Here is a 17,467-nt window from a genome sequence, read left to right as displayed (position 1 = left end):
TCTGTTTGCTGGATGTCATGTAGTGTCTTTGAGCCTTTTCACACTTGGTGACAGGTCTTCTTTCGTTCACAAGCTTGGACATCTTTTCACATTAGTGGCCAGTTGAGTTAGATTATCAGTATTTTAGAGTAATCCACAACCTGGCCCCTCCATAGAGCGATCCACAACCTGTCCCCTCCATATATCTCTGAACTAATCTCCCACTACCTGCCTACACATAACCTCAGATCCTCCAATGACCTCCTACTCCGCTCTTCTCTCATTCGCTCCTCACACAACCGCCTCCAAGATTTCTCTTGTGCATCCCCCATACTCTGGAACTCCTTACCAAGACACATAAGACTGACCCCCACAATCACAGGCTTCAAGAAGGCCCTGAAGACTCCCCTATTCAGGAAGGCATACAACCTCCAATAACACAATCACCTCACTGCCATCTGTACAGTCTCCCCCTCTCCTTCTGTCTCTATCCCCCTTCCACCATAGATTGTAAGCCCTCGCGGGCAGAGCCCTCTACCCCACTGTGCCAGTTGGTCATTGTTAGTATTATATCTACCTGTATATTTTGTGTATTGTATGTAACCCCCAAATGTAAAGCACCATGGAATTAATGGTGCTATATAAATAAATAAATAAATAATAATAATAATAATAATAATAATAAACCTAACAATTTTCCCCTGAAAGTCTATAGTATGTATGAAGATAGTCTGCATTATATTTTGCTACAGCAAAAAAAAACCTTTTTTTTTTCCTAAATAATCACATTACACAGAATCTCAACAAGAGAGGCAGCCATTCTAGTAAGTATTAGACTGAGAGTCATACAGCCAGAAAATTTTAGTATCAATACAAAATCTTATTGGCACTTCTCAAGATTAGATCTCCACATAGACAAGTAAAAACTGCAGGAGTTTCTACAGCAACTTAGCGGGTTATACTCTTATCACATATTGGATATATATTGGCCAGAACAGCAGATGTCAATGTGGGTCTTCCAACTCTCCCCTGACGCCAGATGTCAGGGCCAATAAAGATCCTGTCTGGCATTGGCTTTCTCCTCTCCCCCATTCTGGAAACACACAATGGGGGGAATCTATTAAAACTAGCAATTCTTACACCAGCCTTAATTTGTTCCCCACCTGCTATGGCCTCTTACTACTTCTAGTGCCTGGTTGCAGATCTACGCACTTCAATGTCAGGTGTAGATTTTTGGATAACTTTCCCCAGTTTTCTGACCTGAGTTACATTAAAGGTTAAATTCACATGAAAGAGGTGCAAAACAGCCGTGAGAAAAAACTCCATTTTTTACAGCTGTCTTGCACCCGTGGGGCACCCATTTTCACAGTTTCTCCATATATTTCAACGTATGGAGGGATCTGTGTAAACGGCCAAAAATAGAACATAACCTATATTTTGATGGTCTGTGACAACAGTAACGGTCATGTGAATAAGCCCCCTTTCACTGACAGTGAAATGAATGCTGACTTTATGCTGTTAAATGTCCTACCCTTAGGCAGGAATCTGATACCAAGGTCCTGCAGTGATCAGCATATTACCACACAGTGTTAGGGGGTTCATACTTGCGCACGTGTACGCCTGCCGGATCTCTGTCGTATTTCCAAAAAAAAAAACTGCATAGGGGGACGGCTTCCTGGTGGACAGTTTTAAAACCCATTAATTTGAATGGGTTTTTAAAGCAAAACACCGGTATCCGTATGCAGCCTCTCCGTGGGGAAACTGTTTTTTTTGGGGTCGGACATGTCGGACAATACAGTTTCCCAGCTGACATGAAGACCAATGTAATGGCTTAGATGCTGCAGTTACAATTGACTACACCATCTAGGTGGTTAAACAACTGACTGCCATTGGTACTATCACTGTAGTGGCACTATAACTGACCGTTAGCGGTACTATAACACAACTGCGTTTTTACTCCCGTTATCACATGTCATTTCTTAAACTGCACATGGTGTAAAAAAAAAAAAAAAAAAAAAAAACATATATGCTTTAAAATAACTTATAAGCACATGCAATAGCACCCAAATATAGCTGGCATCTGCTACATATGGTACAGGCTTAGCATCCTGAGCCCATGCCATACTGCCCCAGTGTACATCCACCATACATAGAAATATGAAAGTAATATTATCATGTATCTATTGTAAGAAAGTGACAGGAAAAGTCCTGGAAGGACGCTATATCTCCCCCAGAGTCCTCTCATATGTCTGGTGAGTGAGGGCTTCAATAGCTGTAGTAAGGCATATGTCAGTACTAACCCCTTCTCATCCTACTGCAGGAAGGAGCTTTCATGTACAGGTGGGAACAGTTAGGCCTAATCACAGGCCTATAAAGCCTCTCCAGACTTCTGTCCTGGGCAGTTCCTGGGGGAGAGTGGTGGAGCCAGGTCCTGTCTGTCCTAACTGAAAACTGGTGAGACCAGTGGGTGCTCCACAGCTTGTATTTTTGTTGCTTTGTTTTGTCCGTGTGGTTGAAGCAAGCCACACGTATAGACAGATTGCTTCTGTGTAGTTAGTCGCCTAGCCGGGCAGGTATTTGTGTTACTGTTTTTGCCTGAAGTAAAGGCCTGTTTATTTTGTTTGCCAACACCTTTAAACCTTTTTGCAAAATAAACACACAGGGCTAAAACCCTGTTCAAACTGATTTTGGTGTCTGTCTCTGACTGTCTGGGCCCGCTGCTGCTACCGCTGAGCCTACCTCCCCCACACTATACATCTATGAAGGGAATTTATTGCAGTCTTTCAAAAAAAAAAAAAAAAAATTGCAATGACTAACAATGGGTGAATCTCACAACATTCATTTTGCAAATATTAGCAAGGTCCACGCTTATGTTTCATAGTTTAGTCTGAATGGAAATGCTATTACTATATTCTAGTATAATCATAGTATAATAATCGGAGGCCCAGTGAAAGTGCGGAAAAATAGCAAAAACGTTCGGCCTAGGCCCAGCGTAGCGTTTACAGTCCCATCAAAGTGGATGGCGACTCTCACATCAAGAAGGGCAGAAGACGCTGGGTAAAGAAGATGGGATGCTGAGGCCGAGTCAAGGAAACGTGAATATGAATGATTATGAGTGTTGCACATTCCCTGGGCCTCCAGCAGCGCCACACTTCCCATGAGGCGACCTGAAGCGACTGCTTCAGGCGGCGCTATGCCAGGGCCCCAGGGAGGGCGGCATTTTTGGTTACCTAAGCCAGTCCAGGACAAGCTGTCCTGGACTGGCTTAGCACCGAGCGGTGGTTTAGGGAGGCCACTGGAGCAGCGCTGCTCCAGCAGCCTCCTCTCACGCTCAGGCAGAGAGCAGGTCATCTCCGTGCCTGCTCTCTGCCGGCGAACGGTGCTAAACCACGCCCCTTCACTTTGCCACGCCCCTCCGCTCCGCCACGACCCCTCCGCTCCGCCCCCTCCTCCCGGCGGGGGGCGGCTTTCTGTAGTTCGCCTCGGGCGGCGAAAGGGGCAGGTTCGCCCCTGGCCTCCAGTTATTATACTCTGGGGCTCAGTATAGTAATGATTCATAAGCGGTGACCCTCAAAAATTTCAGGTTTGGTCGAGCCCAGGATTTTTGAATAATTCTTAACTAACCCGAACTAGTTCACTCATCCCTAGCATTCACCACTATGACGGTATATCAAGCACAGAACCTTTATTATGACTATTTAGTTGAGAAAATATATTATATTATTACTATTATTTCATAGTCATGTTTTCATCACACTGTTGTCATATCCATTTACTTTCCATTAGTAAATATATGCCTATTACCAAAATAGATAGATATAGACATATATTATGTACATAAAATATCAAATCTATTTGCATATCTTGACAGTATCATTATAAAATGTTAAAATGCCCTAAAGATATTCAATGATTTTACTTATTATCAAAATCTAGAATAAATGTTTAATGTGGCAGATAACAAAATCATACTTTAATCCAATTTTACTACCAAAATCTGAACCCCAATGGTTCCCTGTGTATGTGTGACTTGATTTCCAATGCCTATAAGAGCGTTCCCCTGACATCCTATAATGTATTCACAGTAAGCTGTCTATATATTCAATATTCTACATGTATTATGTTGCTGTATTTATAATGCAAACATCTGGATAGAAACTCCAGATTAAAAGTACAAAAGCCTTGTCAGGTATCTCAGATACATCACATTTTGACGGAGTCACATCACTGTAATATGCATTTTTGTAGCATGATACATATTTTTGGTTTCTTTTGGCATTCCATAACCTTACATAAGACTATTGAGTAAAACTATGCAAACAGCAACGTAAGGGGATCAAATCATTGCAAAGTATTCATTGTAGGTTATGGATATTGTGAGGTGACAGCAGAGTACTGGAGTCCAGATATATCAGCCCCAGGTTTCTGAGATACGTGTGGTCCAGGGTGGATCTGGAGTAGGCCTCAGCCCAGGTGTAAATCCTTGACTCATTACTGGGCAAGAAAAGGCTGCAGATCCTGCAATCCAGTGCAGTTCCATGAGGTGAAAGGAGGTGAATGGTTCTGTCCTGTAACCCCAAGTCCAGTGAGACTATATTGCTCCTGTTTTCGTGGCTGTAAGTAAGCCATATGTATAGTTAGGTTATCAGTTCTATTTAGTTAGTTGTTCAGACGAGCAGGTTTTTTTTAAATTTAGTTTTGCCTGAAGTTAAGGCTGTATTTTATTTTGCTCATTTTGTGCCTTAAGTCAAGGTTTATTTATTTTGCTGTTTTTTCTAAATAAACCAGTTTGCTGAATATTTTATGTCTCTGTCTTGACTGTTTGGGTCCGCACCACTGCTTCTACCGAGGTAACTTTCCCACAATATCCAGAACAGAGTAGAGATTAGGACTATAAAGTGTAACATTTTTCTGATTTTCTGTCTCATGATAGGAGTCCATTAAATGACAGATACCAACTGAGCCTGACAGATCCCGTTAAATGAGTCCGTCCGGTTTCATTTTGATGGAAGATAAAGCAGAAAATACATTTTTCCATCTGGTATTTTTAATGGACGCCTAATGGAACTCTGATGCAGACATGAATGTAGCATCATACAATGAAGGCTAACATTATATACCAATACAATAAAAATAATTCTAGACTAAATCAATGCATCAAGAACCAGCTTATGTTGTAACCAAGTATAGAACAGGGGAAAAATTATAGGACAATGAAATATTATTCTTTTTTAACATTTTGGATGAAGAAAAATGTTAAATTTAATTTTTTTTTTAAACATGCAGTTAACATATTAACACATTGGGGAAATTTACTAATCTTTTAATATTTAGACATTCTAGACAGTAGAAATGTGCACTAGAGTTAACACAGGGGCTGATGTTGGTTTCTATATCTGGTGCTTTTTAGACTACTAGACTATATCTATACCAACTGTTGGGTGGCTTATTGTGACAATATTGTTCGCCGCAATTTTGGCACGTATGAAGCCCCAGCTTCCTGACTAGCCACGCTCCTTTCCCACAAAGTTAGACGAGGCAAAAAAAGGACTCTACAAGACTTCATAACCTTGGTGCAAGACAAGTACACCAACCTTTGGCACAGATTGTATTAAAAATGTATAACATCAGGTTGTAAATCAATGGTTAGACAGTGTAATCTTAGATTCCAGATGATAAATCTGACTTATCTTTACAATGTCCAGTCTATATTCATACTACTATTTTATTCTAGCTCACTTATTTTGAGCTAGAATGTTACGACACAATATTGATATATATTTGGCATGGCATGTCACATTTAAGCCAATTTAAGCCAATTATAAAAATTAAGCCATGTCCCCTTTTTCTAAGTATCCACATCGACATGTCTACCAAGTCAATAATTTCAAATACACGAAAGATGTGCCACACTGAGCCAAAAATCCCCCATATTGCACCAAAAATGCACCACACTGCACCAAAGAAGCACTATGTTTACGCCTTTGTCTACTAGCCACAACAGTAAATTTGGGCCTCTGTGTTTTCTGCTGAGCAGTAGGGTTGAGCGATCGGGATCGGAAAAGATCATATCCTGATCGGCGATCAGGTTCCGATCCCACCTAAAAAAAGATCGGGAACGGAATTTTGATCCCGATGGCTCAACTTACCTGCTCAGAAGTGCTGCCGCTCCCCGTTCTTCTCGCTTCTCTTCTTTCTCCTTCACATGCCTTCAGAGCGCCCTGCGCGCCCCCGCCTCCCTAGACTAGTGTTAGAGATGCTGGGAGAAGGCAGAGCTTGTGGCTTAGGAGAGTGGCGGGTACTCGGAGGACGTAAGTGATGTACTCACGTCTCCCCGCCCACACTCTCCTAAGCCACAACAAGCCCCACCTACTCCCATTATTTCTAACACTAGCCTAGGGAGGTTGGGGCGCCCATGGTGCTCTGAAGGCATGTCAATGAGAGAGGATCGGACCGAGAAGAACAGGGAGCGGCAGCAGCAGCGGATCTGTGCAGGTAAGTGGACACCAGGGGGGCTAAGTAGCCGGGGGATTTTTTTTTTTTTTAATCACTACACAGCGTGGAATCCAAAAATTTTAAAATCTTAACTTTTAAAATCCGATCTTCGATAATTAAAAAAATTCCCACTGACTTGCATTAGGATCGGGATCGGGTTCAGATGGAAAATGATCGGAAATCAGATTTTAAAAACGATCCTGAAATTTCAAGATCGGCTCAAGCCTACTGAGCAGAGGTGTCAGAAGCCCTATAGGTAGATAGACACTGGAGTACTGTGCCTATCCAATTCCATATGCACATGCAATATACATGTGAAGCCAAAGAAAGTACAATCATCTACAGTTCATGCCCTTGAATCTACACAGTATGCACAAGATTTCATTAGTGTTTCTGCTGAGGTTGGACCCTCTTTGGCCTGTTAATCGTGCTTCAATGACAGGTTCCACTTAAAGCATGTAATAAGAAAAACAAGCCCCCAGATAAATGGCTCCTATATTGTCTGCCTGGCCTGGTATACAAGCATCCATGGATGTGACCACATGATTCATGATTTTCATGATTCTCAATTAATAAGAGCCATACTTGTAGTTTCCAGTAGACATTTACAATTATTGGATTTAGTAGTTTTTATTTTTTATACAGTATAAAAATATTATTTTATTTTTCTACAAATTCATTGATTGGTCAATTAATGGAAACATAAATGGTGCTCAACACACAGGAAAAAAAGAATATGAACACAAAAAAGACTGGAATATACAATCTATGTGACTATTATGGCGGTTCTATACCTAATATTAAAAGGGGTGTTCCAGTTCACATTTCTAACTCCTGCTAAGGATTAAACGGAGTCTGTCACCAGAACCCAGCCCCACCAATAGATAGGTTTAGGGTCATCTGAATCAAAGTGTTTTCCCCTTGGGAGCCAATATCTCTGTTGCTGAGATATCACTGCTTGTGTCAACATGCAGATGAGCCCTTTGGAGAAATGAGGGTGTTGACACTTAGAAAACACCCAAAAATTAAACATAAAAAAGCCATAATAAAAAAGCAGATATTTATATAAAAGATTTATCTTAAATATATAGATAAAAAGAGGTAAAATCATGAAAAGTTACATAATAGAAGGTGCTGGGGCTGTAGTGTATCAAAGCAAGTGTATACTATACCAACCTATAATATCAAACAATATTAACTATATAAAAGCTATGCTGAGCACATGCATACAATGTAAGCGCAAGGAAGGAATAAATCTATATCACAACTCATATACATGTGCTCTAACACACATTTTGCTCCTATGCTTCTTCTTGGGTCAATGGCCACGTCCTTGTTACTCCAAAGAGCTAATTTGCATATTGACAAGAACAACGGAATGATCAATTCACAAGTGAAAAACACTGATTCAGGTGACTCCATGTTCCATCCTGGTGACAGATTCCTTTTAAAATTAATACTATATACTTATCTCTCAGTTCTGCAAGGGAATACGAAGAAGAGTCTCCATTCAGGTCCTTGGTGTTTTCTGATGTTTGGCCTGCACATGAGCAATATAGTCATACAGAGGTTGCGCAGTGTTGCTCCATTCATCTAGCTGTATCTCAAATGTACGAGCCAAACGTTAGGACCATTGGGGACTCAAAAGAAGACTTTCAGCCTTATCCTGGCGGAGAAAACCATAATTAGGTATACAATGTTTAATTAGAAGGGGGCCAGCAACAAAGACCAGGGACCCAAACTGAGACATTGCACTGGATCCCACCAAAAGGAGAGGTAAGTATATAGTGCTTGTTACTTTAAGCCTTGACAGGAGTTATATACAAGAACCAGTACGCCCCTTTAAAGTAGCAAGAGTGGGTTATATATTTCCATGTTCATCCATCATTATCCAGATGACTGGAGATCTATTCATTATACATGGTAATAAAGAAAACTGTCAATTCCTGGAATCACAGGTAATATTCTGTAACTTGTGAGAGTCCAAGGTGCAAGATATTGTTTATGTGAGAGGACCCAACGACAAGCAGCGCAGTGACAACACCAATGTGACAACACCAATGCAACAACACTAATGTCTTTTAATCTGACAAGATCCTAGTATCACAATAATCCTCATCATCTTTGGTCTTCCCCAGAACGCTAATTCCTAAGTATTATTATATTCAATATCTTATATTTGAATTACAAAAGAATAGATCAAACAACATTATTAAAAAAGACATGATACGGCATTTTTCTTTGTACAAATGTTATATGCATATGGACCAACAATGAAATACTATAGACATCAATTTCCTTACTAACTTCTCAGCTAGTCACTGTGAACTACATCACATAGTGATAATGTGGAAACTGAACACTGCTGTCATGAGCTGCTATTACTGGTAACCACAACTATAGCATTGGGCCTAATGTCTCTATAGACAGTGTGGTCTTAAAGGGGTATTCCCACGTCGCATACTCACCAGTCTTCACTGCTGTAAAATCTTCTTTCTTCCTGGTTTCTTGCATCCTTTGATGGGCGGGGTTTCACATGCAACCTGCCGTTTAGCTCCACCCCCAAATTTACATGTAGCTCCGCCCACCCATATTGGACTATGAAGTACAGGCAGCAGCAACTCCATTCTGTGTTACATACAGACACTGCCTGTCTCTGCCATAATGAACACAATTGAATTAGCTAGCCTGATGACTGGGAGAACAGAAGAAATGAAAGCAGCTCCTCTCCCCTATCTGCTAACAGGAACCTAGGTCATGTGGTGTAGACACAGGAATAGCTAGATACACAGGCTCGCTCCCGTGCACTTAGCCCCTCCTCCCTCCCCCCTGAGAGCAGCAGATACATCACTTGACTCATGAGCAGCTAAGTCAGGGCTGTGGCCACAAAGAATTGAATAAAGTAAGATAGTGGACAAACAAAGCAGTTTTGCTGAAGCAATGTATTTAGAAAAAGTCTTACATCCACATTAACAAGCAGTATAGATAGGATTCTTGTGATGTGACAACCCCTTTAACAACTTAGGAGAAGAGGCATCAGAACATACAACATCTATATGAGGTTTATATGTTCCCACCGTGCCATTGGGGGGTTCCTCGGGGAACTCAGGTTTCCTCCTACATTCCAAAAAATAATCATGAGTCAATTTGGGAATTGGATTGTGAATTCCAAAGACTCATTGTATCTGATGACAGTCTCCACACTATACTGTAGAATATTTAGGTGCAACGTAAATAAATAAAATGCATAAAAAAAACCTGACAGCAGCATTAGACAAGGTATTTTGCTGTAGAGACATGCTTAAAATTGATGATAATGGGGATCTAGTTGCTAAGACCTCCTGAACCCTAATACAAGGAGGCCGCACCACCCTGCTGAGCAATGTGCTCATACCAAAGCTATATGTGAGCAAAGACACTACAGTGTATTGGCCACACAGTGCTTTGTTTTATTGGTCAGCCATGGTTCCAGCAACCAAAATAGGAAAGTGATCTGACTCATTCTCTGACCCACAATACCAATCAGCTCAAAAAAGGCTCCTACTATATGGAGAGCTACGGCAGTACACACAATGGCACTGACATGAATACAATCTGTGTTACAAATCATATCTGCAAAATGATTTACCAATAGAAAGTTCTTTACGTATACCGCAGCGTAAGTCTGGGAATGGTCAGGCATAGATTTAATTAGATTTCATTTCATTTTGTACGTGTATCCCAATAAATATATGTTTTTTTTTCCAAAATGAGTCTGTTTACTACCCTCTATTTGGAAAATGAATACCAAGCGATGCCAAGTTGCAAAGTGCTGACTATATTTCTGCAGTTTCAACATTTTTGGAGGGCATTAAGCAATTATGTTGATATATCCCATATACATCTGTTCAGCAACGACATCAAATTTAAGCGCCAAAAATCTGTCTATGAATAACAATATGTCAGGTATTAGGAATGTATCAGATAGTGTAGCTTCTTCTACTATAGTTGCTTTCGAATAGGTCTATAGAATGTGTCCCTGTACTGTTATATATTGGTTGCCTTGTTATTTGCTTGCTTTCTTCTACTATAGTTGCTTTTGAGTAGGTCTATAGACCTATAGACCTATAGAATGGGTCCCTGTACTCTTATATATTGGTTGCCTTGTTATTTGCTTGCTTTCTACTACTATATTTGCTTTTGAGTAGGTCTATACACCTATAGGTATATAGAATGTGTCCCTGTACTCTTATTATAGAATGTGTCCCTATACTGTATAATGTAACTTTATAATTGTCGTACCTAAATGTACTTCAGGGTATCATGATAAGGCTAAACCCCCACGACTGCTGCTTTCGAGTAGGTCTATAGAATGTGTCCCTATACTCTTATACTGTATAATGTATCTTTATAATCATCATACGTATCATAACTAAATATATGTCATGGTATCTGTCAATGATAACGCTAGACCCCCACCACTGCTGCTTTCGACATTGTAGCAACCTCCAGAACTGCTGAATGCTGTTTATTCCTAAGGAGTCTTCTCATGTGCTTGTATGGAAGCTGTGGATGTAGCTGTGGGCTGCTGAAATGTATACTAATTCATTTATGTGAGGCCGGGAAGGTTTTAGCTAATGTTACCACTAGAAAGGGGTTAAAGATCTATGAATATAATTATTGTGACTTCTATTTATTACATACATTGACGTGGAGTAAATTAGATCGATGTGACACAGATCAGGTGTAATTGTGTAAAGAGGTTTATAGGTCAATTCTTGCCTTGCAAAACATCCCTTTTTAGCAAACTCACTACTCATTTTGTTTCAGGGATAATTGCTTAAATTCGAGAACATTTACTAACAAACAAGTGCCATTCGTCTTCTCTCGGCAATAGAGGAAATCCTTGCCTTGGTTCCCTCCAGTTTATTTCAATTCTCATAATGATCTGCTCTATTTCCTAAGGGTGCCAGCTGCAGTTTACAGTGGCGTGCAGAGCATAGTCCATTAACTCATGTTCTAGGGTGTCAAAGATGCATTCTGTGTGAATACACTTACAATGAGTATTTATTGGCATCAACACTTTCTAGGCACTAGCATTACATCAATTGCAGATGGCTGGTAAATAAATCTATGATGTGTAGCTAGGCAACAATTAGACATCCCAATCTGTTAGGTTACCCATAGTTTAATGATACTAATTATAACAATAGAATAGTAGTGTGCACATGTGAGATAGACTCAATAGTCATGGGTTAGAACTTCACATAGGAGATTCTGCTTCTATGGCCATCCTGAGCCATACATTAATTCTAAGCATAGGCATAGGGCTATTGCTATAAAGACATAATAACCACCGACAGTCAAGGAAGCTAAAGAAGAATTATTAACCAGCCCATAGTCAGACAGTACCAGACTGGCTCAGTATTGGTGTTATAGGCTGTGTATATGTGTATATCATGAACACATATACACATGGTTATAGGTGTGTATACAGCAGTGTACAAGCAGCCTATATATATATTAAGACTAGACTTCATGGTCTTGTGTATATGTATTCTGTATATGAATATGTTTTTATTACTCCCAAACTGGAGCAAATGATTCTATTTGACAAAAAGTTAGGAATATGAAATAAATCCAAGTACTTCGATGTTTAAAACAAAAAAAAGCAGAGTCATATATGGTCCATTTTACAAGTAAGCAACCTGCATTTAACCCCTTATCGTATTCTCATGATAAACAAGCTGTCATTTTCTATGCCTCTTGCTGAGTGTTTGGATGACTAACAGGGCTGAGATCACACAAAGCTAATTCTTAACCTTAGCTTCAGATCCATACTCATACAATATACAGCAAATTGATAACGTCATCCTGTTTACTGTAACCAGCCTTACACAACAGGACAGTACGTGTACAAATATGGATTATAACCACGGCTGGACTCAAATTCTGATAATTGTAACCTTTGTTTAGATTCTTTATATACAAATATTAGCCAAAATGGGAACAATCACAAATATATAAATAGAAATGACATAAGAGAATATATACTGTCATCAATAAATCCTATACGACTTTATACACTATAGGCATAATAACAAGAATCCTAAGTAGGAGTCAAATAAACTGTCCAGCAATGAAATAATGCTAACCATCCTAACATTGGGTCTTTGGATGATGTATCACATTTATATACTTTGATACTAGTTATGTAAATTATCATTAGCTAAAAGTATTGATTTAACTATATAGAAAAGAATATATATGCTGCTGTCTGCAATAAATCCTATACTACTTTATACATGTAATAACAACAAGCATCCTTAAACTAAGTCACAAAAATCGTCCTGCAAGGAAACAGTCATTTCAACCATTACATACCCTGTTAACCCTTTAACATTAGGTATTTTCAGACCCTTACAGTCTAATCTACATACTTTAGTGCAATAAATTATCATTAGCTAAAATTTGTTGACTTGGTATATATATATATATATATATATATATATATATATATATATATATACTGTATATATACTGTATATATAATATGGATATAGATATGTATATATGTCATAAAAAGTGGGGTCCACCGTTCTCCACTACTTTTGATAATGTTCTACAAACTATGATGAGGTTCTAATACTGCTCAAAGTTTTGATATGAAGAAGACCCCCACCCAGCTGGCTGGATCCACCAACACACCAAGATAGGATTGTGCACATGGTACCCACAGCAGGCACCCAACCAGATCATTCCACCTTGTGTGCCCATGCCCACCTTTCAGGATCAGATTGTCAATGTCTTTGTCGATTCCCATAATGTAGCATTTCCTCCACAGCCCAGAGTAGGTAGAGAAGAGGGGTCTTCCACAGTCTGACTCCAGGACCCCCAGTCCCAGTAGAGACCTCCAGTTTTCCAGCAGATCCTCGGGTTCTCGGACCCCACCAGCTGGGGCAGGTGATAGGAGCCCCATCTTGCGGTTCTTGGAGGAGTCTCCACGGAAGGGCAGCTGGTAGAGGGGCATGAGTCTGTTCTTCTGGTCTGTCGGGTCGGAGTTGCCCTGGCTCTCACAGATCTCCTTGTGTTTGCGTGTGTCTGTCTCATACCAGTGGTCTGTGAATATAGCTGTCACCAGCAGAATGAGGGAGAGAAAGCTGAGAGCCAGGCTGACAGCAGTGACCAAGCCCCGTGTCTCCATGTCTCTTTGTGCAGCATCACACCAAGGCGGCACTGGCTGGCATGATGCTGGGATTCAGGAAACACACTCCCTTCCTCTCACCCCTCTTTGTGCCTTTGCAACCATTAAGCCACCCCTTCTGTGATCTGCAACCTCCAAAATATACTAGATGCCTCCTCTCCATATCCTAGAGCATCTTGTCTTCTCACCTACTTCTCCAGGCTGCCTTCAGCCTCTTAAGATTTTGGGAGTTGTGCAGAACCTGGATTCAACTCAGCCTATTGTGTGTCTTGCAGTCTCATAGCCTGCCCAGGAACAGACTGCAGGCAGCAGCAGCTTTCTTACCAAGCAGTCAAGCAGTGAATCTTCCCTCCTTCTCACTCCCTCCTTCCCTAGAATATTATTTCTTGCCTACATTGCCCCACCTTCCTCTCTGTCCATACTAGACTTCTTCTCTCTCCCTCTCTCTTCATCCCTGCCTTCTCTTCTCTTACTTATCTTGCCTCTCTTCTTTCCTGTTTTTATCTCCTTTACCTTGGCCACACTCTCTTTATAACTGCCTGTCTCTCAGCTCTTATCTGTCCCTCTCTCTCTATCTTCCCCTTCAATGCAGCATGGCTACAAATCTCTAAATCAAGAGGTAGAGGATATTTATACCTGCTAAGTGAATGAATAATGTACAGTCTAATCAATCACAATAATGATCTACTCCCCACAGCATGTGCCCTTCCCAGATCCTAGCAGGGGTTGACAAGGTCACAAAGACAAACCAGCAACAATGCAGTACAGAGGAAAGAAGAGTCTGGTGCTCAGGGAAAGACTCGATATAATAACTTTACCTTAAAACCCGCACTTATATGGTGGAAACATGTTGTAATTGTTCTAATCATTATTCATTATTGGAATCAGTATTCTGTAAGCTTGTATTATTATGGAATCTAGTATTATATAATCTGGGATTGTGATTTATGACTTATTCTTTGTCCTTATAGTAATACTCAGTATGTTCCCCAGTGCTTGTGCATCACACTATACAGTAGAAAGGAAACTGTACCTCTCTTCACAAGCATATATACCATGTTCGTGTATGTATTGTGTATTCCAGTGGTCCCCAACCATTTTTCCACCAGGGACCAGTTTCAGCAAGACCGGAAGTAGCGCATGCGTTCCATAGTGGAACAGATGGCAGAGAGATGCATAGAGAACTGCGACAGTTGTATGATTAAGACATTAAAGGATGTTAAGGGCATAGTATGGAGGCAGGAAGTAAGTGTAAAACAGAAGAAGAAGTAGCCCAAAGTTTGGTAGGCGAGTGCGGGGTGGAGCCAAGACCCGCTGCATGTCCTGCATAGTACTAGAATCCCGGACATACAGCGGGTCCCGGCTCAACCCCACACTTTGCTCATCTCATCCCGATGAGCAACAATCAAGCTGCTGACTCCTCGCCGCCGGTCCGCGGACCAGTGCAACATGCCCTGCGGCCCGGTACTGGTCCGCGGACCGGCGGTTGGGGACCCCTGGTGTAATCTACTATCCTTTACCAATAGATCTATCACAGCAGTGTTGTATAAATCACATAAAGCTAGTTTCACACTAGTGCTTGTTCTCCGTTCGGAGATTCTGGGCAAAAACTCGTGGACCCTATTAAGGTCTACGAGGTGCTGAAACACAGATGGTCATGCGGTATATGCAGTGTGACAAGGTAAAATGCAAAGTGCTGGAGTCCCTCCATATCAGCCCCAGACTCCTGACATATGTGTAGTCCAGGGCAGTTTTGGAGTAGGCGTCAGCCGTAGGTGTGGGTCATAGGCTCATTACTGCACCATAAAAACCTGTACTTCAGGGCAGATCATGGGAAGAGAGGAATTGCCTGGGTCTGCCCTGACACTGACAGCCTTGTGTAAGGTATTTTTTGGTTTATTTTGTGTGGCTGGTAGTAAGCCACACGTACAGGTAGTATTTTCTGTGTAGTTAGCGCTCAGACAAGCAGGATTTTGGTTTGACATTATTTTGCCTGAAGTTAAGGCTGTATTTTATTTTGCTAATTTTTGCCCTGACTGTGGTCCCCCACCGTTTTCATTAGTACTATCAGTGTCTTTGCATCCACATCTGTCCTCACATGGTGATTTTCAGCCCCTTCTGCTTTGCTCCTGACAGGTGATGTCCTTCAGGGCCCCCTCTGGGCCAACATCTGGTATGTTACTCTGTACACTCCCCCATTACCCTCTTTTTTTCTTTCCTCCTTTCCCCCTCCTCTTTTCTCTCTTCTCCCCTTCCCTCTCCCTCTGTTCCCCCACCCTTCATTTCCCTCTTTCTCTTCCTATTCTTTATTCAGTGCTTATGTTGTCTTTCTGGTTGTGGCCTCCTTGGGTTCCTTTTTGGTGGCTCTGGTCTGCATTGTTTGTGTACTGTATTGCTGTATTCAGGGTCTGTTATGTTTTATGAATTGAATTGAAAAAAAGTAGGAGGGATATCACAACTTAAAAATCTTTCAGTTCTCTGTATGAAATGATCTCCACTTAGCTCGGTGTTGGTTGTACAGCCTAACCGCAGTGGGGAGGAAAAACCTCAGCTACCACTCCTTCTCACACTTAGGGTGAAGCAGTTGGTCACTGACAGTGCTGCCCAGTGCTATCATGGTCTCATGCATGGGATGGGAGTTATTCTCCAGAATGGAGCTCACCATGGACAGTATCCTTCTGTCACCAACCACCTGCAGAGGGTCCAGGGTCTAATCAGCTTGTCAAGCCTATTCATATCCCTGATTGATATGCTACTCCCCTTGCAGGCCACTCCGAAGAAGATGGCTGATGGCACTAAAAAGTTGAAAAAGGCCCTAAGAAGTTCCCCCTGGACTCCAAAGGCCTTCAGCCTCCTGAGCAGATAAAGCCTTCTGTGACCCTTTCTATGTAGTGCATCCATGTGACCACCCCAGTCCAGCTTATTACTGAGGTGCACACCCAGATACTTATAGGTGTTGACTATCTCAGTGCCCATTCCCTGGATGTTCACAGGATTCGGAGCACTTCTATGCTTGCGAAAGTCCACCACCATCTCCTTGGTCTTCCCAGCATTAATCTTGAGGTGGTTCCACAGTCACCAATCCACAAAATGTCGGTTTAATTCTCTGTACTCTCTGTCGTCTCTGTCTGTGATGAGGCCTACTATTGCAGAGTCATTGGAGTACTTCTGTAAGTAGCAGCTAGATGAGTTGCACCTAAAGTCAGCAGTGTATAGTGTGAAGAGGAAAGGGGCAAGAACTGTACCTTGTGGTGCACCCGTATTACAGATCACAGTGTCAGACACACAGCCCTGGGCTCTCACATACTGAGGGCGGTTTGTGAGGTGGTCTAGGATCCAGTTGGAGTGGTAGTGGTCCCCTCCAACAATGTCCAACTTGTCTCTCAGTAGCCCTGACTGAATGGTATTCAAAGCACTGGTGAAATCAAAGAGCATTATTCTCACAGTGTTCCCTGGTTTCTCCAGGTGAGAAAGAGCTTTGTGTAGAAGGTGAGTGATGGCATCATTAACCCCAATGCCCAGCCGGCAAACTGGGCAGGGTCCATAGCTGAGCTCACTAGAGGGTGGAGATGTGTGAGAACCAGTCTCTCTAGGACCTTCATCAAGCGAGATGCCAATGCTAGAGGTCTGTAGCCATTAAGGTCCATCAGATAGGGTGTCTTTGGAACGGGTACCACACAAGATAACTTCCACAGTTGTGGTAACACTCCCAGCTTCAGGCTCATATTGAACATAAATGATTCTCTTTTGAAGTCTAAGTAAGTTGCCTTGACTGTTTCTATAACTCCCATGTACTTCAATTGAGGCATC

General features: G+C 41.5%; 1 protein-coding gene across 1 annotated transcript in view; it reads right to left on the bottom strand.

The window, feature by feature from the left end:
• The window catches only part of TMEM178A (transmembrane protein 178A), a 67,509-nt gene extending 53,288 nt beyond the window's left edge, over window positions 1-14,221 (bottom strand). The window contains exon 1 of the mRNA XM_075267559.1: window positions 13,237-14,221. Within this exon, the coding sequence (XP_075123660.1) occupies window positions 13,237-13,657 (421 nt within the window). The 5' untranslated portion in view covers window positions 13,658-14,221. The remainder of the gene's footprint in view (window positions 1-13,236) is intronic.
• Window positions 14,222-17,467: the final 3,246 nt, after the last annotated feature.

The sequence above is a fragment of the Leptodactylus fuscus genome, chromosome 3 (genome assembly GCF_031893055.1).
Source record: "Leptodactylus fuscus isolate aLepFus1 chromosome 3, aLepFus1.hap2, whole genome shotgun sequence".
Lineage (NCBI taxonomy): Eukaryota > Metazoa > Chordata > Amphibia > Anura > Leptodactylidae > Leptodactylus > Leptodactylus fuscus.
This window is presented reverse-complemented; position numbering and strand designations above follow the sequence as displayed.